The 17,048-nt window shown below is 48.4% G+C and overlaps 1 protein-coding gene across 2 annotated transcripts in view; it reads left to right on the plus strand.

Annotated features, from left to right (window-relative positions):
* The first annotated feature begins 4,728 nt into the window (after window positions 1-4,728).
* Window positions 4,729-17,048, plus strand: part of RARRES1 (retinoic acid receptor responder 1) — a 36,512-nt gene continuing 24,192 nt past the window's right edge. For both annotated transcript variants that reach the window (XM_023223394.1, XM_023223395.1), the window contains exon 1: window positions 4,729-5,069. In XM_023223394.1, coding sequence (XP_023079162.1) covers window positions 4,794-5,069 — 276 coding nt within the window. In that variant the 5' untranslated portion in view covers window positions 4,729-4,793. The remainder of the gene's footprint in view (window positions 5,070-17,048) is intronic.

The following is a 17,048-nucleotide window of genomic DNA, read 5'->3' on the forward strand; positions in this document are numbered from 1 at the left end:
TATAGCTTTATATACCACTAGGTTTCTTAAACACAAAGTAAGCTCCCTAAAATGCTCATGATAACCTGAGCAATGACTAAGGAATTAGGGAACATAATATATCACGACACCCTTGTGGGGACACATCTGCTTCTGTGCAGAGGCTGCAGCAGAACCTGCTGGCTGATACTTTCCTCCCCTCCCATGTGGCACCGTCTTCCAGCAGCCCTGGGCAGGGGGTGGGATATGATGACAGGTCTTTTGGAGAATGTGGTGAACAGTTAGCAATATCACTCCCGACGCAGTACGTGGCAAGGAAGAACAATCTGTGAACACACAAAATCTGTCTATGAACTGAGAAAAAACAGGGATACCCATGACAGACCAAGGCCTGATTTCCCTCATATTGAAAGAGCTTCTACAAATCAACCAGTAATCCAACAATCCCACAGGTAAGTGGGCAAAGAATATGGACAGTTCTTACAAAGGAAATACTCTGTGTTCCAGAAAATCCCTGTTTATAAAACAAATACTATAATTAAATGTCTACATGTGTTCCTGATCAGCATCAATTTGCCCCCATTGTAACTGTTGTCACTATTTAAAACACCTAAACTTGGAAGAGCGCCCGGAGTTCACACAGCAGCACTTGGTCTCCTGGTCTTTTCTGTCTTCCCTCTTGCTTATGACTTTCCATGATTCTCACTATCTCATAGGCAGGAACTGCACACATGCTGCACAGGCTGCCTGTTCCCACCCTTCCCCTCCTCGCCTCAGTGACAGAGGTGGCTACTTCCTTCCCACTAGGCATTATCCCTGCAGGGACCCCACTGGGGCTCTGCAGAGATTCCTCGATCCCTTTCTCTGAGTCTGCCCCTTCCACTTGGCATACTTTTGCTTCTGACCTGAGGCTCCTGCAGCTCTTCTGGGAGGGCTGTTCTTGTACTACTGCCCTTTTATGCCCACCTACAGAAAGACTGAAGTACCTGGGTTATCAACAAGGATGGCTCTTAGCCAGTGGCTGACAGGCATAGAAGAATGGAAGCCCAGATACCCTGCCTGGGGCAGGGACATCTCAGAGGCATCGTTTACAGTTGAGAGCTCCCCTTCAGGTCAGGCTGAACCTACCCGTCATATAACGATCTGAGATCCTTGCATGGCTATCCTTCTTCTAGCTCCTTACTGAATTCTTCTAGGAGCATTTCTTCTGCGAACAATCTTTGTTTCCGGGCCTGCTTCTAGGATACCCAACGTAAGACACAATCTTCTTCCTTAGTAACAAAATCCTGAGTTTTATTTTGGCATATGGCCACCGTGAATAAAAACTACATTTCCCAGCTTCCTTTGTAACCAAGTTCTTGCCAATAAGATACAGGGCACAAGTGCCCCGTGAGACTTCTAGGAAATCCATAAAGGGAGCCCTGCTGATGGCTAGTGACCATCTTGGACCCTGAGGGCAAGGAGTACACCCTTAGGATGTGGGAGCAGAGATCTGGAAAAGGCCTGGACCTCTAACAACCTCATGGATCTGCCAATACCAACCACAGATTGTCCACCACCCCACCTTTACCCTACAACTTCCTTTATGTGAGAGATAAGTTCCTCTCCTGTTTAAGCCAATGTCATTCGGGTGTTTGTTCCATGCAGTTAATTTTAATCCTAGTTTACAGACCAGACCATTGACTCTGAAAAATGACAGATACTCAGTTTGCCAGCCTCCCTTGCAGCTAGGCTTTGCCAGTGTAACCCAGATCTGGCTGATTTGGTATAAAGGAAGGTCTCAGGGGAAGAAAGGTGTAGGCAGGAGGTTCTGGAAAAGACATTTCTTACTGATGCAAAAAACAAACAGGTGCATAATGTCCAGCTCTCTTTCCACTTTCCACTCTGGCAACCTATTCCCTGCTACCTGCTTTTGGCTGCAGCATGTGAAGATGTGCTGTCTGGAGCTGTGGTAGCCATTCTATAACCATGAAACTACAAGTCCATGGACAAAAAGCCAGCCAGCTGAGGATGGCTGTGCAGAAGGATGGAGACAGCCTGGGTCTTTCAGAAACTCACTGAGATCTCCTACTCCAGACCAATAAATAGTCCACATTGTTAATCAGGTTTTCCATTACATACAGTTAAAAGCAACCTAACATACTCATGGGGGACAAAGCACTGAAGTAAAATGAGGAAAATTTAATCTTAATAAAACCTGGAGGTGATCATTCTCAAGTCTGCTACTATAACCTCTTGGAAGGTGCTATAGTTTGGGTGTTTTTGTACCCTCCCAAATTCATGATGAAACTCAATTCCCAATGAAAGAGTGTTGGGAGGTGGGGCCTAGAGTGAGGTGTTTAGGTCATAAGAGTGGGTTATCTCCCGCTCTTCCAGCATGTGAGGATATAGTGTTCCTCCCCTTCAGAGGATGAAGCATGCAAAGCCCCACTTTGGAAGGGGAGACAGAGCTGAGCCCTCACCAGACCCCAAATCTGGTGGTGCCTGGATCTTGGACTTCCAACCTCCAGGACTGTAAGAAATAGATATCTGTTCCTTATAAATTACCCAGTCTCAGGTATTCTATTATCACAGCACAAAACAAACTATGGGGAGATGACTGGGTCTGGGAGGTGATTACCTGTGCTAGGCTGCCTCTGAGGCCAAGAAACAGCAACTCCAGCTTCAAAGAAGTGAAATAATAAGAAATAGGCTCCAGGATCAGCTGATTCCTGTGTCCAACAATGCCATCAGGAACCCAGGGCCCTCCCCTCTCTCTGCTCTGCCACTCTTGAAATGGGCTTCATTCTCAGGCAGCCAGCAAGACGGGGGCATGCTTCTGGGCAGCACAGCCAGACCTACCTGGGGCCTATCAAGGGCCTGCATTCTTCCTCTTGGCTTCTCCCTCCAGCTGGACCTTCTTGCTTTTCTTCAAACATGCCAGGTAGACTCCTGCCCCAGCCTCTACATTTGTGTTCCCTCTGCCTACAGTGCTTTTGCATACATGTCCACCTGGCTCCCTCACCTCCTTCACGTCCTCACCCAAGTATCACCTCCCCAGAGAGGCCTGCCCTGACCTCACCTTTTATGATTAACCACCTCCCAACTTCCCACTTCTTTTTCTGGCTTAATTTTTCTCCCTGGCATGTAACTGCGTCCAACATAGGGCACATTCCCTCGGCCTCATTGACTCTCTGGGCCCCACTTGCCTAGGTGTGCTCCAGGAAGGCAGAGATGTTTAAGATTGTTCACCCTCACTTCCCCAGGGCCTGGCAGAGTAGGTGTTTTACAATTATCTGCAGAAGGAAGGAAAGACAGACAAGGGACAGACAACAGCCAGAGGAAGAAGTGCAGTGAGACAGGATCTTTCCAGAGATGGCACCACGTCCATCAAGTCACAGGCTTTGCTCACTATGGAGAACTGGCACGTGCCCAGTCTCAACCACTCACTGGCAAGAAGGGATTTCCTTTAGTCCCACAACAGCACTGGGGTCCAGGTTTGGAGCAGGGGTAGACAGCTGAACAAAATGCGGGATGGAGAAATGGATGGATGTTGGGAGTGCCTAGCAGTACCAGTTCTCCTCTCTGAGCCCTGGTTCTCCAGGGCTTTTTCTCTTGTCTGTGGTTTAAAAACAATGGCTATCTCAGCCCTTCACTGCCATCTGTCTAAAAAGAGTTGCTGCCGGGCATGGTGGCTCACGCCTGTAATCCCAGCACTTTGGGAGGCCCAGGAGTGGGGATCACGAGGTCAGGAGTTTGAGACCAGCCTGACCAACATGGTGAAATTCCATCTTTACTAAATATACAAAAATTAGCCGGGCATGGTGGCGGGCGCCCATAATCCCAGCTACTTGGAAGGCTGAGGTAGGAGAATTGCTTGAACCTGGGAGGGAGGTGGAGGTTGCAGTGAGCCAAGATCGCGCCACTGCACTCCAGCCTGGGCGACAGAGCAAGACTCGGTCTAAGAGTTGCCAACACTTGCTGACTCCATTCCCTGAAGCCCCATCCATGCCTCACGCCGCAGGAATCCGACTTCCACCCCCGGCCTTTAAATCTGCCTCGCACCTGGGTTATCAATGTATCAATGACCTACTTGCTTCTGAGACCAATGGGACTCTCAGGCCTTATCTTACCCTGCCTTGCTGCCCACTCCTCCCTCCTCAGCGCCTCTCCTCCTGGGCAGGACCTGCAGGTGCTCAGGCCCGTCCCCAGCCACTGGCTCCGTAGTCCCGGGCTCCCTGCTGGTGTCCACCTTCAGCCTCCTCTCCAGCCCCAGCCCTCTGGCGACTTCTCCCACTTCCACAGCGGCTACACCACGAGGAGCCCCATCAATGCCCGCTGCGACCTGCCCCTTTCTGCGCTGGTCCCCTTTCACCTGCTGGGAAATCACAGCCCTAAGGCTTGGAGAACCCAAGCAGTTTCCCTTAAAACCCCAGGGTTGCGAAACCGCAGGGGAAACGCCGAATCCCTGAGCTGGGCTAGGGGCGCGGCGCGAGGTCGCATGGGCGGGCCGCGATCCCTCGAGGGAGGCGTCCCCACTGTCCCTGCAACCCCGTCCCTCTCCCCTCGTGGCCTGGGCCAGAGACACCCGGCCCCGCGCCGAGGAGGCGACGTCGCATCCTGGCACCAAGCCGGGGCAGTGCGGAGGGGCAGAGAGACCCCAAGGGCTGCAGGAAGCGTGGAAAGGGAGTGGCCCCACGGGGACCAGAGCTCGCTCCAGATATTCGCCCCGGGGGCGGAGGGGAGGGGCCCACCACGGCCTTATTTCCGCGAGCGCCGGCACCGCCCGCTCCGAGCCCGGGTCTGTCGGGTGCCGCGCCAACTTGCCCGCGTCCATGCAGCCCCGCCGGCAACCGCCGCCCGCTCCCCGGTCCGGGCCCGGGAACCCGCGCCCCACCGCCCCGCTGCTCGCGCTGCTACTGTTGCTAGCCCCGGTGGTGGCGCCCGCGGGGTCCAGGGGCGCCGAGGACCCTGGACAGCCTCACGATGCGGGAGTCCCGCGCAGGCTCCTGCAACAGGCGGCGCGCGCGGCGCTTCACTTCTTCAACTTCCGGGCCGGCTCGCCCAGCGCGCTGCGAGTGTTGGCAGAGGTGCAGGAGGGCCGCGCGTGGGTGAGTGCGGAGCGACGCGCCGGGGCACGCGCCTGGCTGTCCACGCACGGCGCTGGACGGTGACACCTGGGTGCCCGCGCCTGCCCGCCCAACGGCTGATCTGCCGGGGAAGGTGCGGTGCGCACAACGCCAGGGGTGATCCCAGCTGGGCGGCGCCCCGGAAGTGTCCCAGGGCGTGGAAGGGGCCCTTCGGTGCACAGCGTCCGCAAAAATCTGGCTCGCTCCTTCCAGCATTTATGAGGCCATAGGTTTTTCATAGGGCAGCGCTTTTGACTGCTCCTATACCTGGGAGAGTGATGCTTTGGGAAATTGAGGAACAGGCTGAAAGGGCAAAATTTAATTTTGTCTGGAGGTACCCAGAGTTGGTTGCTATGGGGGTGCTTATTGTGCGCGCGCCCTGCTAGTGACTGCAGCCAACGTTTTGGGCGGGATTTCCAAAATCTAAGCCAGTAGCCATACCATACCGCGGTCGACTGTTTCTTGTTCATTGCAGGCCACCACGCTAGGGCTTCAGGGTAATGTGGTTGGAATTTACACGTAGGCCTGGGCAGAAACCTGCTAATGCTAACGTCTCCTTTGATCTAATAGAAGTCAGTTAATCGGGGGTCAGTGTTCTATATGAACCGAATGAATGAGAACTTTGCAACCCTTTGGTTGCTGATTTCAAGGCATTGACTGTAGGTATTGTCTTGTGTGTGTACAGCTACTTTGCGTTCTTCATCATATAGATTACAAAAGTTACAGAACTACGTTAAGTCTGTCCCAAAAGCGAAGTTGCTCCTTCTACAACCCCCAGATATTCCACAAGGCCTGCAGACACACGGCCTCAAAGAATCTGGAATTGAGTATCGCATGTATTTAATAAATAGGAGGAGTTTTAAAGCATAGCAGCAGGATTTTCATTTAACAGTGCTGAACACCATTGGAAAGTCCTTCAAGAAGCTCAGCCTCGGTTCTTCAAAACTTATTCCTGCACCCAGCACGGCTATATTTATTGAATGATTAAATCAAATTGTTCCTAGAAAAAGGCAACCTGGCCAGGCGCAGTGGCTCACACCTGTAATCCCAGCACTTTGGGAGGCCGAGGCGGGTGGATCACCTGAGGTCAGGAGTTCGAGACCAGCCTGACCAACATGGAGAAACCCTGTCTCTACTAAAAATACAAAATTAGCTGGGTGTGGTAGTGCATGCCTGTAATCCCAGCTACTTGGGAGGCTGAGGCAGGAGAATCGCTTGAACCTGAGAGGCGGAGGTTGCGGTGAGCCGAGATTGCACCATTGCACTCCAGCCTGGGTAACAAGAGCAAAACACCCTCTCAAAATAAAATAAATAAAATAAAATAATAAAGAAAAAGGCAACCTGGCAGGGCATGGTAGCTCACGCCTGTACTCCCAGCACTTTGGGAGGCCGAGGTGGGCAAATCGCTTGAGCTCAGGAGTTGTAGACCAGTCTGGGTAACATGGCAAAACACTGTCTCTGCCAAAAATTAAAACATTTAAAAATGTTTAAAAAATTAGCCGATGTGGTGGTGTGGGCCTGTGGTCCCAGCTACTCAGAAGACTGGGATGGGAGGATCGCTTGAGCCCAGGACCCCAAGACCTGGAGGTTGCAGTGAGCAGAGAATGCACCACTGCCCTCCAGCCTAGGCAACAGAGTGAGACCCTATGGGGAAAAAAAAGAGAGAGAGAAAGAAAAAGAGAGAGGAAGGAAGGAGGGAGGGAGGGAAGGAAGGAAGGAAGGAAGGAAGGAAGGAAGGAAGGAAGGAAGGAAGGAAGGAAGGAAGGAAGGGGCAACTTATTCTTGTCACTTTTTTTTTTTGAAACAGAGTCTTGCTCTGTTGCCCAGAGCTGGAGCGCAGTGGCGCGATCTCGGCTCACTGCAACCTCCAACTACCAGGTTCAGCCGATTCTCCTGCCTCAGCCTTCTGAGTAGCTGGGATTACAGGCACTTGCCACCATGCCCGGCTAATTTTTCTATTTTTACTAGAGACAGGGTTTCACCATGTTGGTCAGGCTGTTCTCGAACTCCTGACCTTGTGATCTGCCTGCCTGGGCCTCCCAAAGTGCTGGGATTACAGGCGTGAGCCACCGCGCCCGGCCATCTTGTCATCTGTCTTAACAATCCTTGCTGTCTGAGATACAAAAAAGTTCAGTTTTCCTTGTCCAACAGAGCAGTGAGATAATGGAGCTTGAGAATTTTCTATCAAGGTAGGAGAGTAGCCAATGCCCAGAGCCTAAAGAAGGGGCCTCTGAGGATTTGCTCCCTGGTTACCAGGGGCAACCTACGGAAAACCACGCTCACTCAGATTTCTAACGTACACCAGTTTTCAATCCCAGAGATTTTTTTTCCCCTTCCAAACCCATTTTAAAAAGGAATAATAGGCCGAGCGCGGTGGCTTACGCCTGTAATCTCAGACTTTGGGAGGCTGAGGTGAGCAGATTACAAGGTCAGGAGTTCAAGAACAGCCTGGCCAAGATGGTGAAACCCCTTCTCTACTAAAAATACAAAAAAAAAAAAAATTAGCCGGGTGTGGTGGCAGGCGCCTGTAATCCCAGCTACTCGGGAGGTTGAGATAGAGAATGCTTGAACCCCAGAGGCGGAGGTTGCAGTGAGCCGAGATTGCGCCAATGCACTCCAGCCTGGGCAACAAAGCAAGACTCCATCTCAAAAAATAAATAAATAAATAAAAATAACTTGCATTATCATGCACTTAGTCACCCCTTGAAAATAAAATAAGATACTTGACATCCTTCATAGAATAATCAAACTAGCTCTCAAAACCTGAGTGAATGAAGTAAAAATTCCCAGCCCCTGCATTGCTCCAATGAGGACGCAAGGGCTGGGAATTTTATATAAGTTATATAAATCTTAAAGAGGTCTTAAACATCATTTAGTCCAATGGCTTTGGGGAAGGTTATTTAAGTCTTTTCTGCCTATTTCCCTGTTTGGAATAGAAATGATTCATGTTCTGCCAACGATGTCAGGTGGTCTGAAGAGTCATATAAGATAATATGAGTGCCAATTAGAAAGTATAAAAATGAGAGTTCAGGGGTAGTCTGTTCATCCATTAGCTATGTATTGAATGCTTACTCTGTGCCAGGAACTGGGCTAGATAGTGTGGCCTGATTCACATTTAACATAGGGTCATTAGGGAAGGCCTCTTTGAGATTCCTTCAGTTTTGAAGCACTCCGCTGCCTGAGTGAAGAGTGCAGACACACCTACATGGAGCTTTCAGTGTAGTCATAAGAAATTCCTGCCTCCATTATAAGAGCAGTCATAGCATTGGGGAGTAGTAAAACATGGGCCAGGTGCGGTGGCTCACGCCTGTAATTCAGCATGTTGGGAGATTGAGGCAAGCAGATCACTTGAGGTCAGGAGTTTGAGACCAGCCTGGCCAACATGGTGAAACCCCATCTCTACTAAAAATACAAAAATTAGCCACGCATGGTGGTGCATGTCTATAATCCCAGCTACACAGGAGGCTGAGGCATGAGAATCTCTTGAACCTGGGAGGCAGATGCAATGAGCAAAGATCATGCCACTGCACTCCAGCCTGGGTGACAGAGCGAGAATCTGTCTCAAAAAAAAGAAAAAAAGAAAAAAAAGTGAACCACGATTGATCTCCAAACTCAGGTTTGCACTCTACCCAACCACAGCATTGTTGGACTGAGTGTTCAGCTGCCACACAATGTCTATCATCCATACAGAACTGACCCTGAGGGGCGAGCAGGCAGCCAGGTAGGGGAGAGAAGTGTAGCTCATGGGTGTCCCTCCCATTCTAGGGGTCACTGCATTCCTTTGTAAGATGAGAGGCTGAGATGAAGTCAGGGTTTTTCAAACTAAGAGCTCACTAGGGTTATAAAGTCAGTTTAGTGTGGGATCCGTTTTTTTTTTTTTTTTTTTTTTTAAACGAAATGGTATAGACTACAAACGATTAGAGTGCATTGCAAAAGCAAGGGTAAGTAGTGTCTCCAAATGTGTTTCAGATATATATGTATGACCTAGGTCATGATGAGAAATGCAGTTCTTGCTGTGGGTTGCAGCTTTAAAAAGTTTTGAAAGCCTTTAGACTAAATGATGTTTAAGACCTCTTCTCGCTCTGAAATTCTTTGATTCGGTGAGCTGTTGGCACGTCAAGTTCTCTTTCATTTTAAAAACACTGTTGCCCTCTGGTGGTGAAATGCAGCAATAGCTACGGTAGTAAATTCAAGGAAGAACTAAGTGCTAGCTGGAGTCGGGTGGAGTGGAGTGGAGGAAGTGTTTTGTTTTGTTGCTAATTGTAGGCGAGATCACAGACCACGATTTGTGTTCCCTCACTGACCCCACCTGATGCCTCTCTTACCTGGCATTACACTACCTTTCCATAACCAATGAGGCTTTTACTTTTCTAATATTACATGGCATAGCCTCAGGACCCACAGTTGGAGTGGTGGGAGATTTTGGATCGTGCTGAGTGATCTTATGCTTCCCAGGGGTGCCTGGATCATCCCCACGATGTTTGCCCTGCTCCTGACTATTCGAGGCTGTCCCTTACTTGGAGACAAGTCTCCTCTTGCCACTCAGCAAGTTCTGGGACCACTGGCTCTGCATGCAGCATTTGGTGAGAGGTCGGCCTTTCACTAACATTTTGAGAGACTTGCCGGAATCTTTAAGTGCACACACTCCATAAGAAAGTCAACCCATTCTGGAATCCGCTGTTGTTTAGGAGTTGGCCACTTAAACAAAACACCCTCTGACCAGGTCAAGACCAGTGGTTGGAAACATACTTTAAACAGTTGATCAAAGCATATGGGGAGAGGGGAGTTATGCCCATACCTTAATTGCTTCAATTTAAAATAAAATCTGAAAGTGTACATTTATCATCCATCTTTTGATATAGGGCCAAGGCCATTTAGTCATTTCTTCCATTGTTATAAAGGAATATCTGAGGTTGGGTAATTTATAAAGAAAAGAGCTTTGATTGGCTCATGGTTTTGCAGGCTCCACAGGAAGTGTGGTGCTGGCATCTGCTTCTGGTGAGGCCTCAAGGAGCTTACAATCATGGCAGAGGGCAACAGGGAGCCAGCATGTCACATAGCAAGAACGGGAGCAAGAGAGCAAGTGGGGAGCTGCCACATACTCAAACAACCAGACCTCAGAGCAAGCATTCACGTATCACCAGGGGATGGTGCTAAACCATTCATAAGGGACCCACCTCCATAATCCAGTCACCTCCCACCAGGGCCCCCTCATCTACAAATTGGGAAGCACATTTCAACATGAGACTTGAAGAGGACAGACATCCAAACTATTATCAGTCTTTCTAGCAAGAAAACACACCCATGGGGAATCGTTTGTGGTTTGCATTTTTGTTTACTTATAGTGGAATGAGCATGCAAAGAATACGCTGAACAATCCTCTGCTTTTACTTTTTCTTGCCTAATCTTGGCTTATTGACACCAATTCAACAGCTAAATTTCTAAAGCTTTTAACTTGATTTCATGGACATGACGTCTTTGTACCGGCTGTTCACCAGTTTATATAATATTTATTTATGTAATTAGGTACTAAGTACATCTGATATATGCAAGTTTGGGAGCAAAGCAGCTGGCTTTGGGTAAGCATCAGGCTGGGCCCATACAGGCCACTAGGCAGGAGCCCATGCCCTGGGGTTCAGGCCACTGTGGGTCTGACAGCAAGCATGCAGCCCTGTCCTCTAGGCCACAAGGCAGTTAGGAGAGCACTTACTCTACTAAGAAAAACTTTATTCCTTTGTGACTTCTCAATCTATAAAGCACGTTAATACAACATAATTTATCTAATTACTGCTCTTGAGGTCTCTCTCTCTCCATTAATGTCAATAATTCAGAGGTGATCATTCAGAAGACTAGGAAAGCAAGACATTAAATAGTCCATAGAAACAAAAACTGGAGAACTAAAAAGGCTGCAATGAACATAGAGGGAGAAGAGAAGTAATAAAATACTCAAGTGAACTAGTCTTAATTTTCCTGTAAGGAAAGCTCCCAAGGGCTTTTATAGGCATTAGGAAAGAATGGCAGGGAGGGGGATATTTGCAAGATTATACTAGGATCTCTTCAGTGCCCTCACACTGCCCTAAGGATGAAACATAACAATACTGAAAGCACAGGACAGGCAGGAATCTCTCCTTCCAGGCAACGTTCATGCTGAAATGGCACAGATGTGCCTACAGTCTCCACCCCACCACCCACCACAGCACCCACCCAGTCCGCAGACTCCGATTGCAGAGTCTGGGTCTAGCATGGGGTGGGAAAGGCCACTTAGGCCTGGGGTTAAAGCTTTGACTTTGACCTCCTTGGCACTTTGCCCCAATCTCCTAAGCTAACTGCACCCGGATGAGCTAGCCAGTGGGAATGTTGTTTTACCATTTTTTATAATAAATTGTTTTTAAACTACAATTTTTTTTACCAGCCCACATTTTCCACTTGGCTTTCCACATGTGGAGTCATAGCCAAGGATGCATGTAATCACAGAGAATTAGTAATGTCCCACATCAGGACTGGCGGTGGTGGGTCATGATTGTTAACTGCCAGAAGTCTGGCTTGGCTGCAGACTCATCCTTTAAGGACCTAGGTTGTTCTGCTGGAGACTGCATGTAAATAATCAGCGCACAACGACTGACGTTATGAGGCGTGGAAGGTTACATACACACACACACACACACACACTCTCTCACCCAAATCCAGCCTGACCCTTGATCTCACTTGCTGTTAAGCAGTATATCACCCCAGAGATGTATGACACTTATGCAACCTCAGCATTTATTTGCCTTTTTGGATGGTGCCTCAGTTGAAGAATGTTTCACAGGGATAGTCCCACAGTGGTTGGAGACAGTAGCCATACCAAGTCCGCTCTGGCTGACTTGCCATGGTGGTTCAGGATGTCTCTAGCCAGAAAAGTCAAATTACGAAAGGAAATCTTGGCTGGGCATGTTGGCTCACATAATCCCAGCACTTTGGGAGGCCGAGATTGGAGGACTGCTTGAGCCCAGGAGTTCAAGACCAGCCTGGGCAACGTGATGAGACCCCATCTCTACAAAAAATAAATTAACTGTGTGTGGTGGCACATACTTGTAGTCCCAGCTACTTGGAAGATTGAGATGGGAGAATCACCTGACCCCAGGAAAGTTGAGGCTGCAGTGAGCCCTGATTGCACCACTGCCTTCCAGGCTGGGCTAACAGAGTGAGACCCTGTCTGAAAAAAAAAAAAGGGAGTCTTGTACCATGGCCGTGTATGGGATGTATGCGATCTATGGTCATCCCAAGGGCACATGCCCACACAGAACGTGACATTAAGGATCACAGTAATTCTGTATCATTATTGTGTCCTACTGCTACTATAATAAATGACCTCAGATTTAGTGAGCTAAAACAACACAAACGTACTCACTTATGGTTCTGGAGGGTAGAAGCCTGAAATAGGTCTCCCTGGGCTCAAATTAAGGCGTCTGCAGGGCTTTGTTCCTGCTGGAGGCTCTAGGGGAGAATCCATTTCCGGCTTCTAGAGACCACCTGTGCTCCTTGGCTTATGACGCCATCCTCCATCAAAGCAAGCAGCATAGCATCTTCTGATTATGACACCACTGTCTGCTTCTCACAGGACCTTGTGATTACATTATGCCCACAGGAATAATCCAGGATAATACCCCCATCTCAAGATCCTTAATCACATTGGCAAAATCCTTTTTGCCATGTAAAATAACATATTCACAGATGCCAGGGATTAGGAAGTGGACATCTTTGGGCACGGGGTGTGTGGGGGGGCATTACTCAGCCTACCACACCCAGTGTCCAGGCTGGCTGTGAGCTCCTGCAAGTATTTACCACTCCGCCCGACATATGCCGGTACCCAGGAAATGCGGCTCTTGCTCCCACCTCCTGTCTTGCCGGCCTCTGCAGCCTTGCTAATCTCACATGTGAACCCACCTGCCCTCTCCTCTCGATCTCAGTACTCGACCATAGGCAGCTTTGTCAAAGCTCTTGAACAGCCAATTTTCTTTCCACTGTGCCCATGTGCTTGCCTATCCCAAATGAGAAGGTCAGCTTCTACAGGGCGCAAGGTCTCTTTATCCCTTCATGGCACTAGCACACGGCCTGCTAGAGACAAATATTAGATATTTGTTAAATTAAATGAAGGTAGCTGGAAGGATGCTGAAATCATTGAGGCACCTGGAACAAGGAGACAGGCCAGGACCCAGCCCATTCCCATTGTTCCAGGCAGGAGAAAAGGAGACCTGAAGCCTCATGTCCCGCTCTCAACCAGCCTTTACTGATTATCCCTGCCTGAGGCCAGAGGGGACCTGGAGGGGGCAGCTGCCTCTGGCCACTTCCTCTCACTTCCTACCCCAAATGAAGAATGTGGGACCCAGGGTTGGCTGAGAGAGAGGATACACAGTATTCTGGCTGTCCTCTCCACTGCTACCTAGCCTGAGAAAGCAAAGCATTCGCACGCAAAGGGCTCCTTGGGCCCTACCTACTGCCTGGGCCTGATCAGAAGGTAACTGACTTCTGTTCCATAAACTGTATTTGCTTTATCTGGCCTTGCTCGAGAGAAGGAAAATGCAATAAGATGATTCCAGGGTATAATATAATATATTGATGCAGTCTCCGTCTGGAACATAAGATAGCACAGCAATTTCTATTCACAAATAAGTTGTTTACTTGTCTCCAAGCAAGCCTGACTCATAAAAGTAACCTTATAAAATGAAGAAGTTTGCTTTTACTGGAATAGTCTGACATTTATGTTTTCTACCAAATGTGAATGCTGGAGGCAACATTTAGGAGCTGTTAGACCAGTGAGTCCCAAGATGCATGGAGGGAGATTGGAATTACCTGTGAGCTCGTCCCCACCCACCTGCACTGCCAGCCTGAGAACAGGAAATTTAACCTTGTCACAATCAGCACTAACACAACAGGAAGGACCAGCACTTAGCAACCAATGACAGACACCGCAGAGAGGAGGATAAATGGAAAGTGTTTTCTGTAGAGGAGCTTTGGGCAGAATCACGTCTGTGGAGACTCCTCTGTGTGGTGGTGCACAGCGAGGTTTCTCCAGGATACCATCCCTGCTCTTTTATTTGCTCCACAGTTTTGTGGTGTTTTGAGAGAGTTTAAAGGGGATGTTAGATCTTTTTTTATTTTTACTTTTTTGAGACAGAGTCTCTCTCTGTCACCCAGGCTGGAGTGCAGTGGCGCGATCTCTCAGTGCAGAGCACTGCAAGCTCTGCCTCCCGGGTTCACGCCATTCTCCTGCCTCAGCCTCCAGAGTAGCTAGGACTACAGGTGTCCGCCACCACACCCAGCTAATTTTTTGTATTTTTAGTAGAGACAGGGTTTCACCATATTGGCCAGGACAATCTCGATCTCCTGACCTCATGATCCACCCGCCTCAGCCTCCCAAAGTGCTGGGATTACAGGCATGAACCACTGTGCCCGGCCAGGATGTTTGATGTTTTACATGTGCTCTTAGAACACATAAATACCTATTCTCTATCCCTCATCAAGTTCCTCGGGTTCATTTCTAACACACCTAATATTTCAATGACTTTACCCAATGTTTCAAATATTGGAAAATATTTAAATATTTTAATATTTCAAATTGACTTTATGCAATTTTGGTGATTTTATGCAATATTCAAAAAAAGTGGGTAGTGCCTAATGTAAAGATAGTACAGACACCTACTGGAAGAAAAATCTTTGATCCATTAACATGAAAACAAAGCTTTGTTGTTTACTATAAACAGCTTTCACTGAAAACAGGACATGACGTTGTAGCGTTGCTATTAGAATGAGCAGTTTTAACTTCTTGGTGCATATATAAATGTCATTATAAAACAAAGTAGTTATCCATGTAACAGGAAGCAAGGAAGGAATTTTCTTTAAAAATTATTTTAGTCCAAACTGCCTTCTTCAAGTGTTCCTTCTGGATACTCTTTTTCTTTTTTTGAGTTTCGTTCTTGTTGCCCAGGCTGGAGTGCAATGACACGATCTCAGCTTACTGCAACCTCCACCTCCTGGACTCAAGCAATTCTCCTGCCTTAGCCTCCCGAGTAGCTGGAATTACAGGTGTGCGCCACCACGCCCAGCTAATTTTGTATTTTTAGTAGAGACGAGGTTTCTCCATGTTGGTCAGGCTGGTCTTGAACACTCAACCTCAGGTGATCCGCCCTCCTTGGCCTCCCAGAGTGCTGGGATTACAGGCATGAGCCACCACGCCCAGCCCAAGTGTTCCTTCTTGAAGAACAGCACATACTGTGTCACCATGGAGTTTATCAGTTGCACCTGCTGAAGCAGAGGGTAGACCTGCCACCTGCACTTTCTAAGGTATCATCATAACCTGATTCACCAGAAACTCCAGGCTCCTGAAGTCAGCACACTTCGAAAGAACACTGCTCCATTTTATCTGGTCCTGATGAGACTTTCAGGCATTCGGAGAGAATTGATGGTCCCGGCATCAATCTCCTATTTAGTGGTCAGCTGTATCCTAGTGATTGTCATCTGATCTACATGTCACTTCCTACCTGCACCCCTGAGACCTTCAGTGGTTCCGCTCAGCAGCTAAAGAGTTCTCAAAGTGTGGTCCCTGGACCAACAGGATCAGCATCATGTGGAACTTGTTAAAATGCAACTTCTCAGGCCCCACCCCACACCTCCTGAGTCAAAACTCTGGGTGTGGTCTTAGCAAGTCCTGTAGGGGATTAGCGTGGCACACTCAGGTTTGAGACTCACCGCTTTAGAATGAAGTCCCTATAAGTGACGATCTCTAATCTGGCCTGCACCCACCATTGTAACCTCAACCCCAAGTCTACCCTGACTTAATGTGCTAACTGCCCTAGGCTGTGCTGCTCGCTTCCATGCCCTGGCACACAAGCTACCTTTCCAGAGCACCCTCTCCCTCTCTCTTGGCTTTTCTAATCCTAGTCCTTCCTGGAGATGTCCCCACCTGCACTGGGTCATGCTTTCATTTATACCTTGTCTGAAAGGGTCTGCATCCAGGGGCTCCTTCTAAAGTCTCAGATCACCTTTACTTCCATCTGTTATGGGTTGAGGTGTGTCTTCTAAAAGGAAATGTTATATCCAAAAAGTTCTAATCCTCAGTGACTAGGAATGTGACCTTAGTTGTAAACAGAGTCTTTGAAGATGTAATCAAGTTAAGACGAAGTCATACTGGATTAGAATGGGCCCTAAATCCAGTGGCTGGTGTCCTTACATAATATTAAGGCCATGTGGATATGCAAACAGACTCAGGGGAAGACCATCATTTAAAGATAAAGACAGCCTGGAGGATCCCTTGAGCCCAGGAGTTTGAGGCTGCAGTGAGCTATGATTGCACCACTGCACTCCAGCCTGCATGAACAGAGCAAGACCCACCTCAAAAACAAACAAACAAACAATAATAGAGACAGAGATTGGAGTGACTCAGTTGCAAAACAAAGAAAACCAAGATGGACAACCACCACCTGAAACTAGAAAGAGGCAAGAAGGGATTCTATCCAGAGTCTCAGAGGAAGCATCGCCCTGCTGACACCTTGAGATTGACCTTCTGGCCTCCAGAACTGTCTGAGAATAAATATCCGTAGTTTTAAGCCACCTAGTTTGTGGTACTTTGTTATAGCAGCCCTAGCACACTAATACACACACCATGCCTGGCAGTCTCCCTTCCAGAGGAAGGTTTGGAGTGGTTCCTGTCCACAGGGACCTTGGTTACAAGCACAGTCCAAGAGCATCCCAGCGCGCTTGCACTCTCTCTCTTTCTCACACACACATTCCAGCAGCCAACTTTTATTCTTCCTTTTCTTAGAGAGGTTGCTGGGCTTTATTTTTCTGGGCAGTTCTGTGCAGTATTCGGGAAGAACAGGGGCTCTGCAGGCCGGTTTTCCTGCTTCCTGTGTTGTGACTTTGGCCAATAACTTTGGTCAAGTGACTCCATTTCTTCATCCTTAAAATGGTGATGACAATCAT

This window comes from Piliocolobus tephrosceles, chromosome 2 (assembly GCF_002776525.5).
Source record: "Piliocolobus tephrosceles isolate RC106 chromosome 2, ASM277652v3, whole genome shotgun sequence".
NCBI lineage: Eukaryota > Metazoa > Chordata > Mammalia > Primates > Cercopithecidae > Piliocolobus > Piliocolobus tephrosceles.